Here is a 21,890-nt window from a genome sequence, read left to right on the forward strand (position 1 = left end):
TGTACATGCACCCCCGTGATCTCAGCCCATTCTCTTTTAATACTGGGCTCACAGTTTGGCCTGCAGTTAAGCCTGACCGGAGCTCGACCATCCTCCCAAATGGCCGGATCGGAGTCCAAGCAAGCTGGCCTGGGCCTCTTGATTGAAACCCAGACCCGGCCCAATTCTGAGGCCTAGCGGACCGTTTTTTTGTTTTTTTTAATCCGAGTGTTAGTTGAGTTGTGAATCAATGTATTTCCTTGTTCTAGGAAGGAAGGAACCAAGCAAACATGGTTATACTTGTCCACTCTCCATCCAACTGTCTCTGGTACTCGTACAAGTAAGAAGAAGTGAGAAGAATGAAGAAAGAAGGTGGCATTGCATGATAATTACTTCAAATTCCAGAGCACAAGAACTGCCCCACTAATTATCCTAAGAGAAATGCTAGTAAGACTCACTTTAAAAACGAGTTTGACAAAAGCTTCTCATTCCACGTGTTTTCAGTTGTTCAACTAAATTTTTCTTACTAAAAATTATTATCTCATCTCAATTGAATACCGTGACCCTTTTGTATTTGTAAAATTAATTAAACAAATTGAGATGTTTCAAGAACATAATACTAATTATCCTCCACAGTAAATGAATTTGTTAAATGTGTTGAAGTGAAGATTCCTCCTTTTTTATATTAGTTAAATTTATTAATTTCCTACTTTTATTTTAATTTACATTTTAATTTTGGGGTTGATACTCTTCTATTCAAGATCTCTTCCATTGTCCATTGTTCTCGACGCAACAGTACTCTCTCTGTCTCCGCCTATCGCCTTCTCCCCTCGCCTGCGCTGCAAACCCTATAAACGAGTGTATGACAAGTGCAGTGACAATCGGCCATTGTAGCTTTTGCAGGTACGATTTCTCCTTTGTCCTCTGCATTTTAATGAGTAAAGTTTTGAACTTGATGACGAATTGAGCCACTGGAGCTGCCATCCACTGCATGTTCCATCTTTGCAATTCATCCTTTTCCTCTGGGTTTAACTTAAATATTCTTGTTGGCTACCTTTCGTCTCTTCCAAATTTGTTCCAGTCGTTCAATTCAAAGGTTTCTTTGGAGTTTTTTTATTTAATTTTTATAATTTGGTAGGATGTTATGAGAATTTTGTAAGCAAAGTCCTATTTGGAGACGAGAGGGTCAAGTTAATCAGGTCTTTGCGAATTGTGATAATACGATTCCAAAGTTTTGTGCTTATGAGGTTAGATTTTTCCAAAGTTTTGTGCTTTTGAGGTTAGATTTACTAGCAACATCAAGTTTCAATAGAAAAGCTTTATCCTTTTGGTATAGGTTTACTATCAACATCAGGGTTCCCTAGTAAGCAAGCAGTCTACCACCTCTTTTGCTGAGTTCCTGCTTGGAAACTTCACCCCGAGATAATGCAGAAAAATTTACTTCAATTTTATGATGGTCAATCAAATGATCAGTTAAACTTGAATCCGATGATTATCAAGGGTCAATCAAATTACTCATGTCGACTGCCTAAGTATTAGCACATATACATTGGTATACGTTATACCCATATGAAGTCAAGTGATAAATTCTTTTTCACTGGCTTGCATTGTTTGGTGAAATCTTTTTCATCCTTAATCAGAACAATCAACCTACTTTTGTTATATGCTTTTGTTTTGTACTGTAGTTATTGTATATATAAAATGTATTTCAATTCCCTGATAAGCTTATGAACCTTCCTTTTTGCCTCTTTTTTTTGTGCACTTCAAAATAATCTGCTCAACTTATAAATCTTCTGTTTTTTGAGGAAGGGGGATGCCCTTTCCTTAGATGTTTGGTCATGCGGATCATCTTTATGATTTCTTTGATTCAACTTGGAGACGTTGCTCTTTTTTAAGTGGATGGATTGGCAGTTTAATCTCAAAATACTGCACGGACGTGGTGAGTCACTTTAAATTTTAGTAAAACCTGTTGCTCCTCTGTTTATAAACTTTATATTGCTGCACCAAGAGATTTTAAAAATCCTTCACAATTTCAGATTGGGTTACCTGCAAGGAATTCACTTTCTAAGTTGGCTGAAGAAAGGGAAACTCAATTTTCAACCTTCATGGCTCAAAGGGAATTTATAGATATTAGTTCATCGGATAGTGAATTAGAGATAGAAGAAAGGGAATATGGCAACAGCAGAGTTCTTCCAAGCTCGCTCTCTGGTCCTGGCTCAAATCCAAGGAGTAGAGGTTAGATTGGGTTTTGTATTTTAATGGCCTCCCTAAGTTTAGAAGAAGTTGTATGTATTATTAATTACATGACAATCGGTGAAATTTGCAGATTATTCTGGGCAGTCTAGAAAGGTGCCTTCTCCTAGAAGAGCATATGCTTCTAATGGCAACTCTCCTAATATTAATCAGCACACACAGGTGAAACAGAATTTTAATCCCAGTTCAAGTGATGATATGAGAACCTCAAATCAACATGCTGCTCGAGCACATAATGGTTATGCGGAACGGCCTCAGAGTAATCATTCACAAATTTATAATATTTCTGTTAAGGACTATGAAGCTCATAAGAGGACCCTTCCGCCGTCTATGCAGCTATTGGCACCAAGTACTTATGCAACCAATGGCAAGGGCCTTATGAGAGACTATTCAAGTAGGGGCTATGACAACGAATTTAATAGGTCTGAGAGCAGTGGGAGTAGGGGCCAGCCTCCCTCTTTCATGCATGGAAAGTCATTTTCTACTTCACAGTTTGCTAGTTCAAATGACCCTGCATACCATGGTGGGACAGGTGACGATAGGGTGGCTGGCAGTGATGAGAGACTGATATATCAAGCGGCATTAGAGGTATTTCCGTACCATTTCTAACATTGTTCCATTGCTATTGTTGGTGTGGTACGCAATTTAGTCTTGATTTCTTTGTGAGGTTCAGTAAAAGAAAAATTATCAGGGATTGAACATTTGTGAAGAAACCTTGACACGTTCAGAAACCCAAAAGGGGCCAAAACCATGTATTGTGCAAAATGAATTTTGTTCAGTAGTCTTTTGGTAAGAAAGAATTAATTTCAAGGTACGAATCTTTGGGGCCAAAACCAGTTTGAAAGGGAACAAGTATGTCCCTTTCTCATGTTGTGCTAGTAATAAAAAATAGCTATAGTCATCTTTCCTTCCATGTTGTCGTAATTATACAGAGAGATGGTGGGTTTATGCTATTTCTTAAAGTTGTTGAGGAATTTATGGGTAAGACAGATCTCATTAATTGGGATTGTACCAGGGGTAGCAAGTAAAATCTTAACAGGATTGGTCCTAGATATTGTTGTCATAGTTGCAGTCTTGCACAGCAAGGAATCCTCGTTAAAGGAAGTTTGGTTCTTGCAGGATCTCAATCAACCAAAAGTTGAAGCTACTTTACCTGATGGTCTTCTGTCGGTCCCTCTTCTACGACATCAGGTTTTTCTCTCTTTTTATAATTATTGGTTTCATCATTCTCTTGAATTCATCATTTTCATGAACTCAAGTTAAGTTTATGCCCATAGAAAATTGCTCTAGCATGGATGCTTCAAAAGGAAACTAGAAGTCTGCATTGTCTAGGTGGAATCTTAGCAGATGATCAGGTTATTCAATAACTTCTGACCTCTAAATCGACGCTTAATGTTCATATTTATGCACTACTTATATTCATAATGCTTTTATCTTACAGGGCCTTGGTAAGACCATTTCAATGATTTCCCTTATACAAATGCAGAAGTTTTTGGATTCAAAATCAAAATCTAGAGAGTTAGGCAATCAGAAAACTGAAGCTTTAAATTTGGATGATGATGAGGACAATCCCAACGGTGGTTTGGATAAATTGAATAAAACTGAGCAACCTGATCATCTTCTATCAATTCCAGAAGTTAGTACATCTTCACGGTCCATCAGAAAGCAGAGGCCAGCAGCGGGTACATTGGTTGTGTGTCCAGCAAGTGTTCTTCGACAGTGGGCTAGGGAGCTGGATGAAAAGGTTGCAGAGGAAGCAAAGCTGCGTGTCCTTATTTATCATGGTGGCAGCCGGACGAAGAATCCTGAAGAACTGGCTAGCTATGACGTGATTCTCACAACATATGCTATTGTAACCAATGAAGTCCCAAAACAACCTTTAGTTGATGACGATGAGCCTGATGAGAAAAATGGGGAAACTTATGGAGTACATTCTGATTTTTCAAGTAATAAGAAGAGAAAAAAGGCTTCGGTTGTTAATAAGAAGGGAAAGAGGGGCAAAAAAGGAATTGACAGTTCATCTATTGATTGCGGTTCTGGTGCACTTGCAAAAGTGGGTTGGTTTAGGGTGATACTAGATGAAGCTCAGACGATTAAGAATCACAGAACTCAAGTGGCAAGAGCGTGTTGTAGCCTTCGAGCAAAAAGAAGGTGGTGTTTGTCTGGTACTCCTATACAAAATACAATTGATGATTTATACAGTTACTTCAGATTTCTTAGATATGACCCCTATGCTGTATATAAGTCATTTTACAGTACCATTAAGGTTCCAATATCGAGAAATTCAATCCAAGGTTATAAGAAGCTCCAGGCAGTTCTGAGGGCTATAATGTTGCGTCGAACAAAAGGTGAATATACTGTTCAGGTTATTTGATTTGCTTGATAGTTGGTGGATGTTTATATTTGTGCACTTTTAATAATCCATCAAGTTGGATGTCTTACACATGAGGCTTTGCTTTCTCATATTGAACTAGGCAACCACTTTCTTTGAGTTTCAGAATTCCATATTGAGAAAGGGGGATATTTTCTGGCTGAGAAATATTGGCAAAAATAGTATGGTCTTAAGCCATGCTTTGTAATTTGGACTTGCTTAAAACATCTTTTGTTTCATTATTCAGTTGTTTCTGTTGTGTGCCCAATTACGTTATGGTATTTTGTTGTTTATTTTTTTATGAAAATATTCTTAACTAGTTCTGATTTACTATTGTGCATTTCTGTTCAAGTTTATTTTGTGATGTGGTTGTTTATCTGATAAATTTATTCTAGTTCTTTACATACCGTTTGGACAAACATGTTACTAGAAATTGCTTGTCACTGTGTATGTAGGTTATTAATAAAGTCTGTTATTGTTTTATGTAGGAACATTGATCAATGGGCAACCTATAATTGAGTTACCACCAAAAACAATAAACTTGAGTAAAGTGGAGTTCTCATCTGAGGAGCGTGCTTTCTATACCAAGCTAGAAGCCGATTCACGCACTAAGTTCAAGGTGCATTCCGTTTCTTTCTTTTTATTCTACTTGAGACAACTGATATTTCTTTTGAGTAATTTGAGATGTAAGTGACAAATGCTGCTGGTGGATTTATTAATGGGAAATGGATCTGTGCTGTTCTAATGGCCCCTATACATGCTACTTAGTTGGATTTTTTGAGGTAGATTATATATATTGCAACCTGGTACAGGTAGGAATTCCATGCTAAAATATTTACAACCTGCAGTTTGTGGAAACCTGCCGTTTTGAGGAAGATTCGTTTGTGATCTCATGAAGATTTAATTTGGGTTTATAGATATTCGTATGCTGATATGTATTGCGTGAGTGTCTTGCAGGCATATGCCGCTGCTGGCACAGTGAATCAAAACTATGCAAATATTCTTTTGATGCTTTTACGCCTCCGGCAAGCTTGTGACCACCCTCAGCTTGTTAAAGCATATGACTCTGACTGTGTCGGGAAAGATTCTGTGCAAATGGCAAGGCGACTCCCAAAGGATATGATTTCCCATCTTTTGCATCTCCTGGAAACTTCATTGGCCATTTGTCGTGTATGCAAAGTGAGCTTTCTTGAAACCCTTCCCAACATATAAAGGCCCGTAAATCTCTGTAGACTTAAAAAAAAATTATGTTAAGTTAATACGAAAACAACTGTTTTGGAAACTGGTCAGCTTCGTCGTGCACACGTGGAAGGCTGGTGATGACTGCCTGTTCTAAAATTAAATATAGTATAAATACTATATGCTTTTAGTTAAGGGCTCAGCCAATTATAGGAGATATAGTGCTTGTACTTACTATGTGAAAATGGTGTCTGCATTTCGATTAGTTTAAAGCAAAGCAACTTGTTTTCTTTTGTCATTTTCTCGATTTATTTCTCCTATCTGAAAATATGTTATTGAGACAATTAGGTTTTATAGCTGTTAGTAGCACAGGACCTAGAGAAGCTCAGTGTCTCCTTTTCTAATTTTCCCAGTATACTGTGCATGATTGCAATGAAACCTTATAATAAATAATTCCTTTGCATCATGATGCTTAAGATTGAAACCATTGACTTCCTTTCCTAGCTCTTATTAATTATTATATACTTAAGCATATTCTCTCTCCTGAATTGTAGAAGTCTTTCTTGTGTGTCTAACACATTGTTTTAAGCCAAAATGACTTTAAAACATTGAAAGAAAAGTACAGTCACGCTTAACTGGTTTTGGGGCGTTTGAAAAAAAAAAAAAAAAAACTGGTTTTGGGGAGTTGGGAGGAATCTCGACGCACTTAACTAGGGAATTTTTGTGCTGAAGATTCTCTTTGCGAATTGAAAGTGTCAGATTATTAAAAGAACATTGGGTGGGCCTATTTAATTCTTCCTAGTATTTGATGCTTTTGGCAGGATCCACCTGAAGGCCCTGTTGTTACTATGTGTGGCCATGTATTCTGCTATCAGTGTGTTTCAGAACACTTGACGGGTGATGACAATACATGCCCTGATGCTGAATGTAAAGAACAAGTTGGTTCTGATGTTGTTTTCTCCAAATCCACTCTCATAAGTTGCCTCTCCAATAATCTTGATGGTACTCCGATGAATTCTGAGTTGGGTGAGAAATCAATTGTGTTACAGAATGAGTATAGTTCATCTAAAGTCAGAGCTATTATTGAGATTTTGCAGTCACATTTGGAACATAACTCTACTGGAAGCAGTGGAGACCCTGCTTTTGGAACCGAAATCACAGATAGTATATATTCTGGCTTTTCAAGCTCACCAAATAATGGACCAATCAAAACGATTATTTTCTCCCAGTGGACTGGCATGTTGGATTTAGTTGAGGCATCATTGAACGAGTATTGTATACAGTACAGAAGGCTTGATGGTACAATGAGTCTGGCATCAAGAGACAGGGCTGTCAAAGATTTTAACACTGATCCTGAGGTTTTGGTCCTCGTCTTGATAAATTGCTCAAATAATGCAGAACTGCTTCTACTTTAGTTGTTCATTTTTACATGGTTAACCCTTTTCCTACCTCAATCTGGTCATTGATTTTAACATCTTTAATGGTTGAAATATTTTGTAGATCATTGTTATGCTCATGTCACTAAAGGCTGGAAACCTTGGTCTCAACATGGTCGCTGCATGTCATGTTATCCTTTTGGACCTGTGGTGGAATCCAACTACTGAAGATCAAGCTATTGATCGGGCACATAGAATTGGACAGACCCGACCTGTTACTGTAACACGTCTCACAATTAAGGATACAGTGGAGGACAGGATATTAGCTTTACAGGTATGATCTTACAGTTACTATTTCTGCCGTCCATATTCGATTTGCACTGCTGATGTACTTTTTCTTTCGGTTTTCTTTTCCGTGTAGTTCTGATTTGTAAAGAGAAAAGGTTACTGTTTTTTCTGTTATATTTAGCAAATATGTATCTTTTAGGCTCACATGAAATATCCAAACGGCACTTATGTCAGATCTAAGTCGTCATATTGTGTCATTGACTCCCATGTTTTGCAGGAAGAAAAGAGAAAAATGGTGGCATCTGCTTTTGGTGAAGATCATGGTGGGGGCTCTGCTACACGTCTGACTGTCGAGGATCTGAGGTACCTCTTTATGGTCTAGAACACAACCAAGCGATTCACAATCGTGTTTTTGGCTTGAATATCTTTGCTGTCTCAAAGAAAAGCTGGTCAGGAAACAAAGTTTTTGAGAATTGTAGCAGTAGCAGTTGTAGTAGTAGTGCCCGATAATGTAGGCTCTAATGGGACTAATGGATGATTTGCATCCGAACCTGCATCTGTTTTTTTTTTTTTTCAACTTCCCGGGCTGAAGACGGCATTTTTGTTCCCATTAATTTGTGAGGAGCGAGCGAGCGAGCATAGGGCTAGGGTGACTGACTGTGAATATTTTCTAATCTATTTTATTGTACAAAAAGACTGTACTAGTAGTATACCTTCCTTCGTTTTAGTTATGTTAATAACATGATAAATGATGTTTTATGTGATAATATTTGCAATTATATCCGGAATCTGATTTTGTTAGCAGCTCTTGGTTTCACACCAGAATCATAATACTCTATTAGTCTGGTAAAATCTTTTAATTTTGTGTTTGCTATTAGATTTGTGTGAAGTCAATTATTGTATTATTATCCGACTTGGGTAACTATTTGTTTCTGGGTTGTTATACATCTGAAGAATTAAGCAACAAAAAGGAACATGGGTTATATAAGAAATTCTTGGGTGCTTTGGAGTATCCAGTACTCAAGATGTTCTAACCATTATATCTTGAAGTTTATATTTTCAAATAAAGATATAACGGCTAAAATATCAAGAGTATCCAAGAAAGTTCCTGTTACATGATAGGGATTTTACCACCTATGTAAATAAGGGTAAAATCACATGAAATACTTGCAAGAATACAAGGATGTCGTAGTATAGATGCTCATGCAAGGTCGTTCTCCTCAAGGACTATTTAAACAATTTATGTAAAAACAATTCCTAATCAACTACTTAGAATTAAAACTTGAGAAAAGAGATTTTGAGATTGAGTAATATTAAAAACGAATTTTAAACAAAAACTAATATAATCGAAGAAAAGAGTTTTAAGTACCAATTTATAAAGACACTAGGGTTCCACCATCACCTAGCAATCCTATGAATTTCTACCAATTACTTATGATCTACACATGCTGCTTTGAAGGTTAGGTTTTCCTAATATATATTCTCCTTGTGATATTCAAGCAAGAACGTATATCTACCATGCAATTCGTCTGTAATATTCAGATCAAATATAAACATGTAAGACTCATTAAATGCTATGAAAACCTTTTGAAAAACCATGCAACACCTAAGAGCGTGATATTCGCCTTAGATGAAATTACAATTATCAATCACAAGAAGTAACACTTAATTCTCCGGTGATATTCCGACCGAATTGCATCCAATTACTTGTCTAAACATCCTAATGGTGGCCAGTCATCAAGACAGTTAGATAGTTTAAAACAATGGTCAATAATTCAAAGTGTGCATGCAATCAATCATAAGCAATTTAATAAAAATTACATATTCATGCTAAGACTCAAGGCTTCACCTTAGCAAGAGGAATTAGTTACGCATATTCATAGTTGAAATCATAGAAAATATTATTAAAAATAAAAGGAATGAAAGCACCTTAAAGTAGAAAATCTCCAAGAACCCTAGCCAAGTTCTTTGTCTCTGAAGTTGAATAATAATAAGCGTCCCAAAAACTATAGATGGCCAAGCAATATATTTGCTAAGCCATCACACAAACCCTAAGACATAGGTCTCTTATTCCAGCTAGGAAACTAAATAATAATAAAATAGCTTAGAAAATAAAGTCCTAATTAAACTAGGAGAATCTGCCAGGTAGCTGTACAGCCACGTTTTAGCCTCAGATCTCCTCCAAATCCAGCCCAAGATAGCTTGATTTAAAGATCAGGATGTTCCAAACACATCTCCAGAAGGCCACGAAACAATCCGAGGTCATCTTGGGTTCCAAAAACGCAATTTAAGCCCAGAAACGTCAATTTCCAGCACTGCATATCGCTCCTTTATTTTATCGCCAGAAAATAACCGCTTAGTGGAAAATCCCAAATTTTGATACGATCAAGCTAAGTGACTCACGAACGTCCTCCAACTGGAATTACTCCAAAATTCGTCAATTTGACCACGTTTTGCTCCAGAGGAAGTCGAAAGTCCTATATTAGAAATACAATTCAAAGTACCAAAATTCTTCCAAAATATGAACCAAAATTTACCAAGAATAAGGTTAAATATATAATATAAAATTCACTTATCATTACATACAAAATACATCACATTCAGTTAACAATATTATGATGAGAAGAAGAACCTGGTCCTAGTGAGGGGAAGTTGATGTCTTGAGATCCTTAATTCCACTCTCCAGTCTCCATTAAAATGTTGAGTGGTACTGGTCGATCTGCAAGGAAAATTGAAAGTTGTATTGCATATCCCAAAAGAGCAAAAGCTAAGCTAAACTTACAATCCACGAGTGAGTCTTTCAGTCATATATTACTTTTATTGATTCTGTTCACAGCATCAATCTCATATAAAAAAATAATTGAGTTTGTATGAACTTATAAGTAACTGAACTATTTTTCATATTGTTAATTAGTTTTTTGTGTAACCTCAACTTTCCTCATGATATTAGAGCATGTTGTTCCACGTATGAAGTCCAATTGCTACACGTGCTTCATGCTACCCGGTTTGTGCTAGGTTAGAAAATTAGCCACACATAAAGAGGCATTTTGATAGTATCAATCTCACATCGAAAAAAAAAAGAAATTTGCATGTGTTTATACAACCTTATATTGCAAATCAATTTTAAAGTAAAACCTCTATTCCTCCCCTCACATTTTTTCGCAATTTTCACCAACAAATTCCTACTTTTTATAAAAGTCGTCATCATGATACATTCCCAACCCAAGGATTGTTGATACTTGATAAAACTAGGGCCGACCGGTATAAATAAAGCGCTCATACATAGTCCTCACCTTCCGCTACTCCTATTTTTATCTCTGGCCTTGATCGAATAAATTAAAATAGAAAACAAGAATAACAAAATCACTACTTGTATTCAGTAAGTCTCAAATCCTTATGGTATTCAAACACATTATCAAGAGTCTGTGATTATCATTTTAGCTTTTACTAGATTTAAGTTTCATTGTTTTGAAAACTAAAAATAAAAACGAAAAACTGAAAGCTAAATAGTTATAGATGGTTTTCTTGTTAATATGAAAAAGGAGGGAAAGGGGGCCAAAAGTGATGTAATTGAGCCTCAATGTTTGCAGAAAAGATGAAAAAGTGAATGCCTTTATAAAAGTGATTGCTTGAATGGACTCCAAGTTGGGTTGGGATGGGTAGGCCAGAACTGAAAACCCTCGAGTGAGCAGTCAGTGAATACTACTTACTGTGTGTTGGCTTGGCATCACATGACATGCACGTCCAAAAAACGAAAACGGTGGTGGGGTGGCTCCCCTCCCAAAGGCCAAAGTAAGCTCATGATTCCATCTCAGCCTCGGCCTTGCTCGATCGATTGAATCAAAGACTAAAAGAGAGAGATAAAAGAGATAAAGGAGATAAAGAGGGATGAGAAAAGCTGTCAGGTGTTGTTGGTTAATTATTGTTTTACCTTTGGCATTGGGGCAATGTTTTAGAAAATGTACGATCAATTGATCGTCTATGTTTTTGGTCAGCGAATATTGACTATAAGAGGGCTTCTCTTGGAGAATCCGGATTCTTGACTGATCTTTTTTACGAGGATTCTGAAGATTCATGAATTATATTCATTTATCGTACATCGTACTATTAGAAATTATTTAAAATATTTTTATTTAAAATTAAATACAAACAGTACTTGATAAAAACTGATCGTGATGAACGGACATAATTTATGAATTCTTAAGATTTTCACCAAAAAATTTCGGAGAGGATCCTGTTGGTCTCTTGGATCCTCATTCCTCATTATTAATAGTTAAATATATATATTCCTCATCTTTACTTGTTTAGTTCATACTTCATCACACACACACACACACACGCAAACGTGAAGTTTCCTCTTTTTTGACTCTCTTCATTTTCTTGACTTTTGGAACGTTTGATTCGTTTATATCATCGGTTATTTCAAGTTCTTTTGATTAGTTTTACTAGCAGCTGTATATATGGTGCATATGCATGTGCTTGTTAAAATTTTGAAATTAAAATTTATAAAGAGAACTTTTAAAAAAAAAAAAATATATATATATATATATATATAAAGAAAAAACATATAAAATAGTAGTTAAATCTTTTTGGTGACGGCCTAACGAATTTTCGTTGCTAAAGAGGCTGTTCATTTATTTAGCAACTGTTTCTCGATAACTATTTCATTATTAAAAGTTTATTTATTTGAGGGAAAAACATGAAAGAGAAAATGAGAGAAACTAATACGGTTACCTAGCTTTCAGAAGCTAGTTCATGGTATCATATTACGCCAAATTATTAATCAGCCATATGAAGAATGCAAAATCAGGAGGGGATACACATTAGGGGGAGCATCCAGGACATATACATGTTGTACTCTTTTTCCTTCGACAAGGATTTTTCGCATAGGTTTTTCCTGATAAGGTTTTAACAAGTCAACATAAGCATACTTAACACTATATCAATAATCCAAACAAAGTTGTATTCTTTTTCCTTCGCTACGATTTTTCTCACTAGGTTTTTCCTAGCAAGGTTTTAACAGGCAACTGATTGTCTGATATAGATAGATGGGCATCCAAGGAGAGTGCTATAAAATGGGTGTGGGTGACCACGTAAAACAAGCATGTGGAGATGGAAGATGAAAGAGTAGAAGCCTTATATGGCTTAAATAGTAGAAGTTTGATTTTTATTATTTTGGTGTGTAAACTTTCGTCATGCATTAATTTGTATTGTAGACTTTTGCACGTTAAGAGCTCATAAAGAGCATGCAATGTATGATAAAAAAAATACAAGAAAAGGACTACTACTTTCCTCAAGATTATTGCCTATCTTTTCTATGCTCGTTTTCAACTAATATCAGTAAATAAATAAACAGAACGATACATTAATCTCGTTTTACTTAATCTTTGACAAAAATTCTCAGTTTTTGCTTATTAATAACACTAAAAAAAAACACTACTCCAGTTACAATATTTTATATGTAGTCACTTCAAAAGAACAAAACCCACGCGAACATATTTTAAAAAGTTTCACCTAAGAACCTCTTAGGACAAGATTAACTAAAAGACTATCTACTATGGCTCACTTCATTGAAATCAATATATACCTTTGTCCAAATAATATAGTAGTTGAACTTGAATTTAAGCATATGTTCTAGTACAATATCAAAATTAAAAGGAAAAAAAAAGGAGAAAAAAGGAGCTGCTAGGTACCAAATATAACTAATAAATAGTTTAGCAGACATTAGGTCCAAAACCTACAAAACCATTGGCTCCATCAAATGAAATTTGGATGCCCTCTTGCTGGATGTTGCCTATTATGGAAAGTCCGGATGGCGAAGGAGCAAATGCAAAGCAAAAAGTGCCTTTGTCGTCCACCGGAATCAGAAAATTGCTCGCCGGAAGCGTTAGAATGGGCCCACCCGAAAAATAAAACGACACGGTCGGCACCCGAACAGACACGAAGCCGTTCAGGTCATAGCATGTGTCAAAAATGGACACTCCCGTCGACAGCCGAGGGAGGCTGGCCGTCTGCTGAAGAAAGGTATCGCGGAAGGCCTCGTAAGCCAACGTAGGGAACCTCGTCACGGCGGTACCCGTGTCCATCACAACCCCTCCGTACCCCAACTCGGTTTGGCCGAATACATCTCCGGATATGGGTACCCGCATCCCTCCAACTCCAAGACCCGCCAGCCCCACAAAATAGAAACTCGGGGCCTGCGGGTTCCGGATCAGCGGGACCCACGAAGCACCCACGGGCATCGCCCCACGACCGAACTCCAGGGACCCTCCTCCTCCTCCGCCGGCTACGTTAGTACTTGTAGCACTAGAGCGGCCGCCACGGCTGACTAAACAGTAAGTGAAGGCACCTCCGGTCAGGCCGGCGAGCTGACCGACAAAAGACATGGGCCCGCCTCCAAGGCCCAAGAGACCAGCGGCTCCCACAAACATGCCGCGATTCATGTGGCCGCAGCCGATGGCTACGTTTCGGATGAGCGCACGGCCCAAGGTAAGAGTTTCCAGGGCAAGCGTGCCCTGGGTGTAGGATCCGTCGCCGTAGGAGGCCTCGTAGCGGCATCGACCGGAGTGACAACCGGGGTTCTGGAGGCGGCCGCAGAGGGAGGAGGCACAGGAGACGCCAGAATAGGAAGCAGAGCGGGCGGGGTCAAAGATAGGGTCGGACTGGTGGTAACACTCGGTACAAGGCTGGCACTGAACCCACACGATGTCACTGCCGGAGTCAATCACCATGTATTGGTTTCGTGGCGGGCTCCCCACTCCTATCCTCACGAAGTATTCTCCGCTCCCTTGCTCCATACCCGACACCACCCCCGACCCAAAATCCAACGACTCTAACTCTGAGTTTGAGTAGTTGAGGAGGTGCCTCGTGAGGCTAGCAACCCTTTTGGCATCCCTTTTCATGCGTGCACGGAAAAGGTGCCTATGAGACGTATGGCTGCCGCCATTCCCATTCCTGTTTGAATATTGCGACGACATCTTATCTCTGTGAACCACCTTCACCTTCCATTTTCCTCCTCCGGATCCGCCATTAGTGCTTCTTTCATCTTCTTCTTCTTCATGATCTAATTCATCTTTATCATCATCATCATTTAATTTGCTGCCGGTGGTGGTACTTCTGGTGAAGTTGTATGCAGCCCTAGGTGCCCTGCTATTTATTTGAAACGCCATGATTGTTTCTTTCACGTTCAGCTCTTGAAAATCAGGGTACGTTGGGGAAGTAGTTGTAGAATTGGTGATGGTGGTGGCGGCGGCGGCGGTGATGGTGGCGGCGGCGCAGCTGCTAATTAGGAGGAGGAGAGCAGCCACCGTTAGTAGTAGTAATAGTACTACTGCTTCTTTCACGCGTACGGCTGCCATGGCTTGTCTTTAAGCCTACTCCTAACTCCTACGTACTGTATTAAGTATAATAAGCTATTCCTTGCTTGCAATTTGGGTTTGAAATAGTTGGGAGATGGGGTGTGGGATTATTTGGTTTGGGATTTGTATATGTAATCGCATATATAGAGGGAGAGAGATCGAAAAGGTGGGATGGAATAATTGTGAGATTCCCCATTTGCCCATGATCGATGGGCTCGGGTCTCTTTTGTTTTCATATTCCTCGATTAATTGATAACATGAGGGGGAAGTCTACTATCTTGACTCTTGTTTCTAGGTTAGCTAGTAGCAATAGCCACCTTTCTTCAACTTTACTTTCTCAATTCTTTTTCCTTTTGGATTAATTGAGTGATAGCTTCACCACAGGATGACATCCATCAAGTTCTAATTGATGTATAATAGACGGCTGAGACGATCGAATGGAAGTTTAAGAATGTGTAAAATCAACAGCAAAGCTCAAGCATTGTAGTATATATAAAGATTTGGGTTTCGGTGTTTGATTTGGTTTGTGACCCACTGTTTCAAAGAGAACGTCAGCGCAAAAACTCACCATTTTGCCATGATGCAATGACAACTTTAGCCGAATTTCATTGTTTACTAGTCCAAAACGAGACGTTAAAACTTTTAAGTGTTTTCCGTGTTTTATTACTTCTTTAATTTGTTTCCTATTTGTAAAAGGTGGGTGGCTAAGAGGCCCTATATAAGCCACCTTTAGTGTGATATAAAGTTGTATCATATCATTCGATTTATGAACTCGAAGTTTTCTTATTTATTGAGAGCTCCATATTAGACTAATAAATTTCGACTTATTTTGCGTCCACGTTATGCCAATATTTATTTTCACAACTAAGATGCATGATCACAATTAAGTGTATCTTGCTACAAATATTTATTTTCCTTATATATATAGTTAGCCTTTTCCATAAGCTTTAGATAGACACCATTGGAGGTTTAAAAGTGTGATAGAATGTGTATTATTATAAACAACAAAATTTCTATGATATATAATGTACTCAGTAGTGTTAGCCTTTTTCAATAAGTAGGCACTATTATATTATGTTTCTTTCTTTTAACACAAACACTGATTACATGTTCTAGTACAATATCCAATAGTCTTGATTATGAGTGATGTAGAGCTTATCTCTTATAATGAAATAGGATTAAGAGACCCCAAAAAAAAATTCAAATGTTGGAATATCCAACATAAAAAAAATTAAACAAAAACCTGAAAAAATACTTCCCGTCTTTTGCCGATGATGTCTCCAATTCCCCTTGGATATAAACCTCCATAGCAAAACCCTATCAACGGTCAACCCAAGCTAGCTTGTTTGAGATTCCTACAGCCACAAATTCATCAACAATCCAGTTTGCAATGTATTTAAAAAAAAAAAAGTGAAACCCAGGACAAATGTTAAAATGTATTTTGGCGTTGCTTGTCGATCATGTGTATTAATCACAATTTCATTTCCCCCACCCAATTTTTTCAACAATTCTTTTTTCAAGTGTCAAGTAATTGCAATTGCAATCAACGTTTGACATTGGGAAGTACGAGGATTTTGTCTAGGTGACCAAGGATGAATTGATGGAATACTTTCCTGAGAAAGTTGACTTCCTTAACAAGATGATCATCAACTGAAATCCAAACACATGTACTTTGTTCTTGCGTAAAGTTTTTGCATCTCAGTCGAAGACTTAGTATCGACTCTTGATGGAAGATTAAAGCTAGCGCATAGAATCTTAGGTTATAGAAAGCCGAATTGAACGTTTCTGTGTTCATGCTTTTCGAATTGTCATGTAATTTGTGTGCATTTAAACCTTCCATGTAAATTGTGTATGCCTCATTTGAAGACGATGCACAACAAGCTTATTTAGTAGCTCTACAAAACATATGGCTAAGTCTCAATGCCTCTGCTTGTTCTTGACCATCACTTCTCATTAATTCTTCTGAATCCGTAACCCTAAACTTGTTTGCTTGCTTCCATCTTTCCATAATAAAGTGGGATGATATGACATCAATGTCTAGACGAACAAGAACTTTAATAATATGTTGACAAAGAGTTCCAACAAACTAAAATTTTTGACACTCGTATGTGCACTCATAGGTTTGTAGATTGAGCTTAACTAAAAATCTCTCAGCATCACCAATTTTTTTCATGACCACATACATATGAAATTAATTGTCACTTCCCTTTTCTTCAGCTTTGAGCCCATTGACATTTATCCATTTTTCCTTCAACTTTTCAAACATTTTTCGAGTATAAACTTTAGACGCATGCTTTAAAAGGAAATCATTATCATCCACAATACAATATGGGGTGTGCTATCCACACAACCCTTTTTACTTCTCTCACACCCCTTGTTAATTTTTGTCCTTTGATCTTCTTCAATTCATCTGATCTGACGGCCGAAAATTAAAAAGGTGTGGGAGAAGTAAAAATGGGTGTGTGGATATCACATCCCTACAATATTTATCAAATCTGACGTGCTAGTATTTATTGAATCAAAGTGATTCACTCTTGAAGGTAAAGTCGTGTTAGTATTTGACGGCAAATTAAATAGATGAAGTTTTATCGAATCTGACAATGATGGGTTAATTGACTACTTTCAAATAGTTTGGGAGGTTAATTTTCCAAAAAATACTTCAAGGATCGTTTTAGACTGTGATAATGGTTCAAGGTTCCAAACGAGAGAGATTTTTCAATCTATCTTGAACACGGATACATACATCATATGTCATCATACAAGTGAAGGGAGACTTGAAGAAAAAAAATTCCCTTCACTAATATATATAGCATACCCCACTCGTATTTAGAGCGCATTACTTGTCAGACAGTTTATGTGACAACCCATCCCAAATTTTACAATTTTATAAATATTAAAAGTGTGAATTGACGAAAATGCCCTGGAGGAGAGGACTTTGACTTCCATCGACCATCATCTAGAGGAACGTATGACTTATTATTTTGGCGTATTTGTGCAATACTCGTTGGTACGAACACATAGGTGAAAGACGTTCACGAGTCCGGATTATAACGGTATAGTTACGGACGTTTGAAACTAGTTAATTATATTTTAGATTATAAGTGTTAACTTCCACTTTATGGGAAGGGGAACCAATCAGAAAATTGGAAGATTTGAAGCAACCAATTAGGAGGAGAGAGGGAAGCTCTCAGCCTTCCTCCCTTTTTTTTTTCTTCCCGTGGCCTTCGAACACCCAAAAACCCGATTGTGACCCGGGGTGATTTCCGGCGATTCTCACCCGTTTTTCAGGTGATTTTCACCCATTCACCACCATCAAACCTTATCACCATATCCCAACATTCAATTCTAACCAAAATTTGCAAGAAATGGTAGAAATTTCATGAAGAACACCCATGGGTGCCGCGGGAAGCTTACTCAAAATCCACCCATTTGTGAAACGTTTTCCTTCGATTACCACTAGCAAAACACTCCCCTAGAACCCAGGAACAAATCTCAAGCAATGGTGGAGGCGTTGAAGCAAGTTTGGAGGTCGAATCAAATCACACCCAATTCTAGGGTTTCGTACGGTTTTAGCAAAATTGGAGCATTTCTAGGCCAAATTGGACTAGGCCACGGGTATAAAGTTTACTATACTCTTTGAGGTCTTCAATTCTGAAATGTTTAGGAATTTTTAAAAATAGTTGAATTTTTCCGACGAGTTGGGGCGGCTGACTGCCACCCGCGACGGGATGTGGCCTGTGGGCCAATGATGCTTTGTTTAAGTACTATTAGATGCCCTGGGTTTATAATTGATATTCATATGACGTAATTTCATTATTTGGGCTTAGTTTCATTTCGACAGGTGAATAGGTCAAAATATGAATCGACGATCCGACTGTTGGATAATGTGGATCTTTGGAAGTTTCGGATTGGAAATCTGATATGCGGATCTTCCGGAACGAGTTTACAAGGTTGTAGACCCAACCGTCGATCAGTCGACGGTTAACTTATGGTTAATGGGTCTCAAATTATTTTAGAATGTCCTTGATGATGTGTTTTATGTGAATTACGTATTCTATTGATAAGAGATATGAGATGTGATTCTATAATTGTTTTAAGCGCCAATCATTCGAGACACATCGATGCTCGTGCTAGAGAATAATAACGTGAACTCCAGGTGAGTGGGTCTTTTCCTTTTATCATAGGTATATAATTGATAGTTCCTCAAACGCTTCTAAAGTGAATTATGCATTGTGGATGCAAATTTCTTCCTCCTTAATCTTGGACAATTTTGTACCTACAAAACAATTAACACCTTAGGTTAAGGCCAAGAGCCTCACACGCCCACGATGAATGAGGGGGCTTTGGCCGAAGAATCTCCGATGCCAAAGTTAGAATTTAGAAAGAAAGAGTGTTTAGAGAATTTTGGGATTTTTGCCAAAGTGTTGGAATGATTTTTTGGTGAAAATGGGAGCCTATTTATAGGGATAGGCCAATCCCTTTTGGAGAGGGAGTGGCCGGCCACTAGCTAGGGTTTTCTAGGTTAATTTTTGCTTTAATTAGGAGTTATGAAATAATTCATAATTAATCAAAATAACTCCCTAATTAACTTAGCTAATTATTATCATAAAAAGGAAAGATGTAATAGAAAAGGTATAAAGCATGGTTGATTTATTTTGGGGATGAAAGATGGCCGGCCTTTTGTGGGAGTTAGGGTGAAATGAATGTTTTAATTGACAATTAAGGGATTGATTAGGTGATTAATCCCTTAATTAGTCAATTATTATGATTTTTAAAGAAAGGTTTTAGGAAATATGAAAGGAATATATTATTTAGCTAATGGATTAGCTAAATAATGGAATATAAAACATATAGAATAAATTAGGTTTTGGGAATTACCTTATAGAAAGGATTTGATGAAATAGGCTTTAAATTGTTACCTATTTTGGGCACTTTTGAATTGGTTGAAAGATGATTGTCCGCTACTCGCGCGTAGGGAACCCGTTATGCCTCAAGGGTATTTTTGTCCTCTTTTGCCCAAAAATCTACGTGTCACCTTGTGATTATTTTTGGTTCCACATGCATGTTACCAACAATTAATTATTGTGAACTACGAATGGCTTGATCCTTGTTTACGGTACGTAGACAGTCTAATGAGACGTTAGATGCAGCCATACAAAATGAGACTAAATAACTGAGACAATAACCTTGTTTAGGGAATTGATTAATATGAGGGATATTGGTGGAAAATATAAGATTTAACTTTATGATTTGGTGGTTAAATATTGGTCATAAATCAATGTATGAAGAATTAGGAATTTGAAGTAAGGAAACGTAAGTAATGATAGTTAATTAAACTAGTATATAGTTGGGCTTATCATTGTTAATTATCTCCGAAAATAAGTAGTTCGGGAGTAGGCCGTTACGGATTATGCATTTCATGCCATGCTATATATATACTTGAAAATACTATGTTATAATTGAGTTTTAGATTGCATCATGACATATTTATATGTGTATTACCTGAACCTAATTATTGTGAATGCTTCGAAGTGCCAAATGATGCTGCGGACGCCCAGGTAAGCTTCAAGTGAGTACATGTTGATGATAATGATGGTAGTGAGATATGTGATGAGATATGGATGATGAGATATTGATTCGCTAGCATGTTGATGAAATATTGATTCAGCCGTACAGGTCACGTGAGGTGACTCCGGCTAGTATATTGATGAGATATGTGATGAGATATTGATTGGCTAGCATGTTGATGAGATATTGATTCAGCCGTACATGTCACGTGAGGTGACTCCGGCTAGTATATTGATGAGATATATGAGGAGATATAAATAAAGTCGTATATGTCACTATAAGTGACTCCGACTTATATGCTAGCAATGATGAATGAGATATATGAGGAGATATAAATAAAGTCATACATGTCACTATAAGTGACTCTAACTTATAAGCTAGCATATGTGATAAATATGTGATAAGCTAGCATATGTGACGAATATGTGATAAGCTAGCATATGTGACAAATATGTGATAAGCTAGCATATGTGATGAATATGTGATAAGCTAGCATATGTGGCGAATATGTGATAAGCTAGCATATGTGACGAATATGTAATAAGCTAGCATATGTGATGAATATGTAATAAGCTGGCATATGTGATAAGCTAGCATATGGGATGAATATGCGATGAGCTAGCATATGTGATTAGCATATGGGATGAATATGCGATGAGCTAGCATATGTGATGGATATGCGATAAGCTAGCATATGCGATGAAATATGTGAACTAGTATATGTGATGAGATATGGGTAAGTCGTACAGGTCACCATAAGTGACTCCGACTTGCGTACTAGTATGAGTTATTAATCACATGATTATTTGATATTGCTGACGAGATGCTGTCTTGTGGTATATTTATGATATTTTCTAGAAATTATACATGTGTTGTAGCGAGGGGTTATAATGTTTTATATGGTTTATATTAGAATTTTATTTACAGGGCCACTCACATTTGTCTTGTCTTCACCCTCCAGGTTTTATTAGCTGAGCTTTCTTATCGTCAAGGATTCATGGTGATTCTTGGTATTAGAGATTATTTTGAGGGTACGATTATTAATTCACTCTTCTGTACTTGCTTATGCTCTAAGGTCACGTGTGAAGTGAGTTCATTCCCACTCACCGGTGCACTCTGGTATTTAGGCATTCTCAAGTTTAAATTTATTCACATTTTTCCACATCATCACACTTTATGGCTTCGTCACATTCCAGGTGTCGGCCAGCACAGCTCGATTCGGAGTCCTAGTGGACATTCCGGATCGGGATGTGTCAGTTTACCCATATATATATATATATGTGTGTGTGTGTGTCCTAGTGGACATTCCGAGTCGAGATGTGTCAGTTTATCCACATATATGCGTGTGTGTGTGTTTGTGTGTACGCATAAAATGATTGCACAACATGATCAACATGCGCGCATGAGTACGTTGCTGAGTACTTCATCCAGATCTCATAGAGCCAGGGCCCATGCACATAAGGACAAGCCTACCCATATATTTTTCCATCGCACGATTAACAAGCATGGATGCACAAA

General features: G+C 37.5%; 2 protein-coding genes and 1 long non-coding RNA gene across 6 annotated transcripts; 1 reads left to right on the forward strand and 2 right to left on the reverse strand.

Moving 5' to 3' along the window:
* Window positions 1-258: 258 nt before the first annotated feature.
* LOC126608339 (helicase-like transcription factor CHR28) lies at window positions 259-8,225 on the forward strand. 4 transcript variants are annotated; one of them, XM_050276206.1, is made up of 13 exons: window positions 259-426; window positions 741-882; window positions 1,789-1,918; window positions 2,016-2,214; window positions 2,306-2,820; window positions 3,352-3,423; window positions 3,510-3,587; window positions 3,674-4,580; window positions 5,092-5,222; window positions 5,561-5,782; window positions 6,604-7,140; window positions 7,283-7,492; window positions 7,724-8,225. In XM_050276206.1, the coding sequence occupies exons 3-13, from the start codon at window positions 1,808-1,810 to the stop codon at window positions 7,826-7,828; spliced, it is 3,087 nt and encodes a 1,028-aa protein (XP_050132163.1). In that variant the 5' UTR covers window positions 259-426; window positions 741-882; window positions 1,789-1,807; the 3' UTR covers window positions 7,829-8,225. The 4 variants fall into 4 exon arrangements, with proteins under 4 accessions (XP_050132163.1, XP_050132164.1, XP_050132165.1 ...); XM_050276208.1 differs by lacking the exon at window positions 259-426 and having other exon boundaries at window positions 524-882; window positions 2,306-2,394; window positions 2,527-2,820; XM_050276207.1 differs by lacking the exon at window positions 259-426 and having other exon boundaries at window positions 521-882; window positions 1,785-1,918.
* Window positions 8,226-9,326: 1,101 nt separating this feature from the next.
* On the reverse strand, window positions 9,327-10,147 carry LOC126608350 (uncharacterized). Its single transcript, XR_007617820.1, has 2 exons — window positions 10,079-10,147; window positions 9,327-9,923 (listed from the first exon to the last, which is right to left on the reverse strand). It is a non-coding gene; the product is annotated as an uncharacterized LOC126608350 (long non-coding RNA).
* Window positions 10,148-13,012: 2,865 nt separating this feature from the next.
* LOC126608344 (protein ASPARTIC PROTEASE IN GUARD CELL 2-like) lies at window positions 13,013-15,070 on the reverse strand. Its single transcript, XM_050276213.1, has one exon. It carries the CDS (start codon window positions 14,802-14,804, stop codon window positions 13,161-13,163), a length of 1,644 nt encoding a protein of 547 aa, XP_050132170.1. The 5' UTR covers window positions 14,805-15,070; the 3' UTR covers window positions 13,013-13,160.
* Between the last annotated feature and the right edge of the window lie 6,820 nt (window positions 15,071-21,890).

Source organism: Malus sylvestris, chromosome 16, assembly GCF_916048215.2.
Source record: "Malus sylvestris chromosome 16, drMalSylv7.2, whole genome shotgun sequence".
Classification (NCBI taxonomy): Eukaryota; Viridiplantae; Streptophyta; class Magnoliopsida; order Rosales; family Rosaceae; genus Malus; species Malus sylvestris.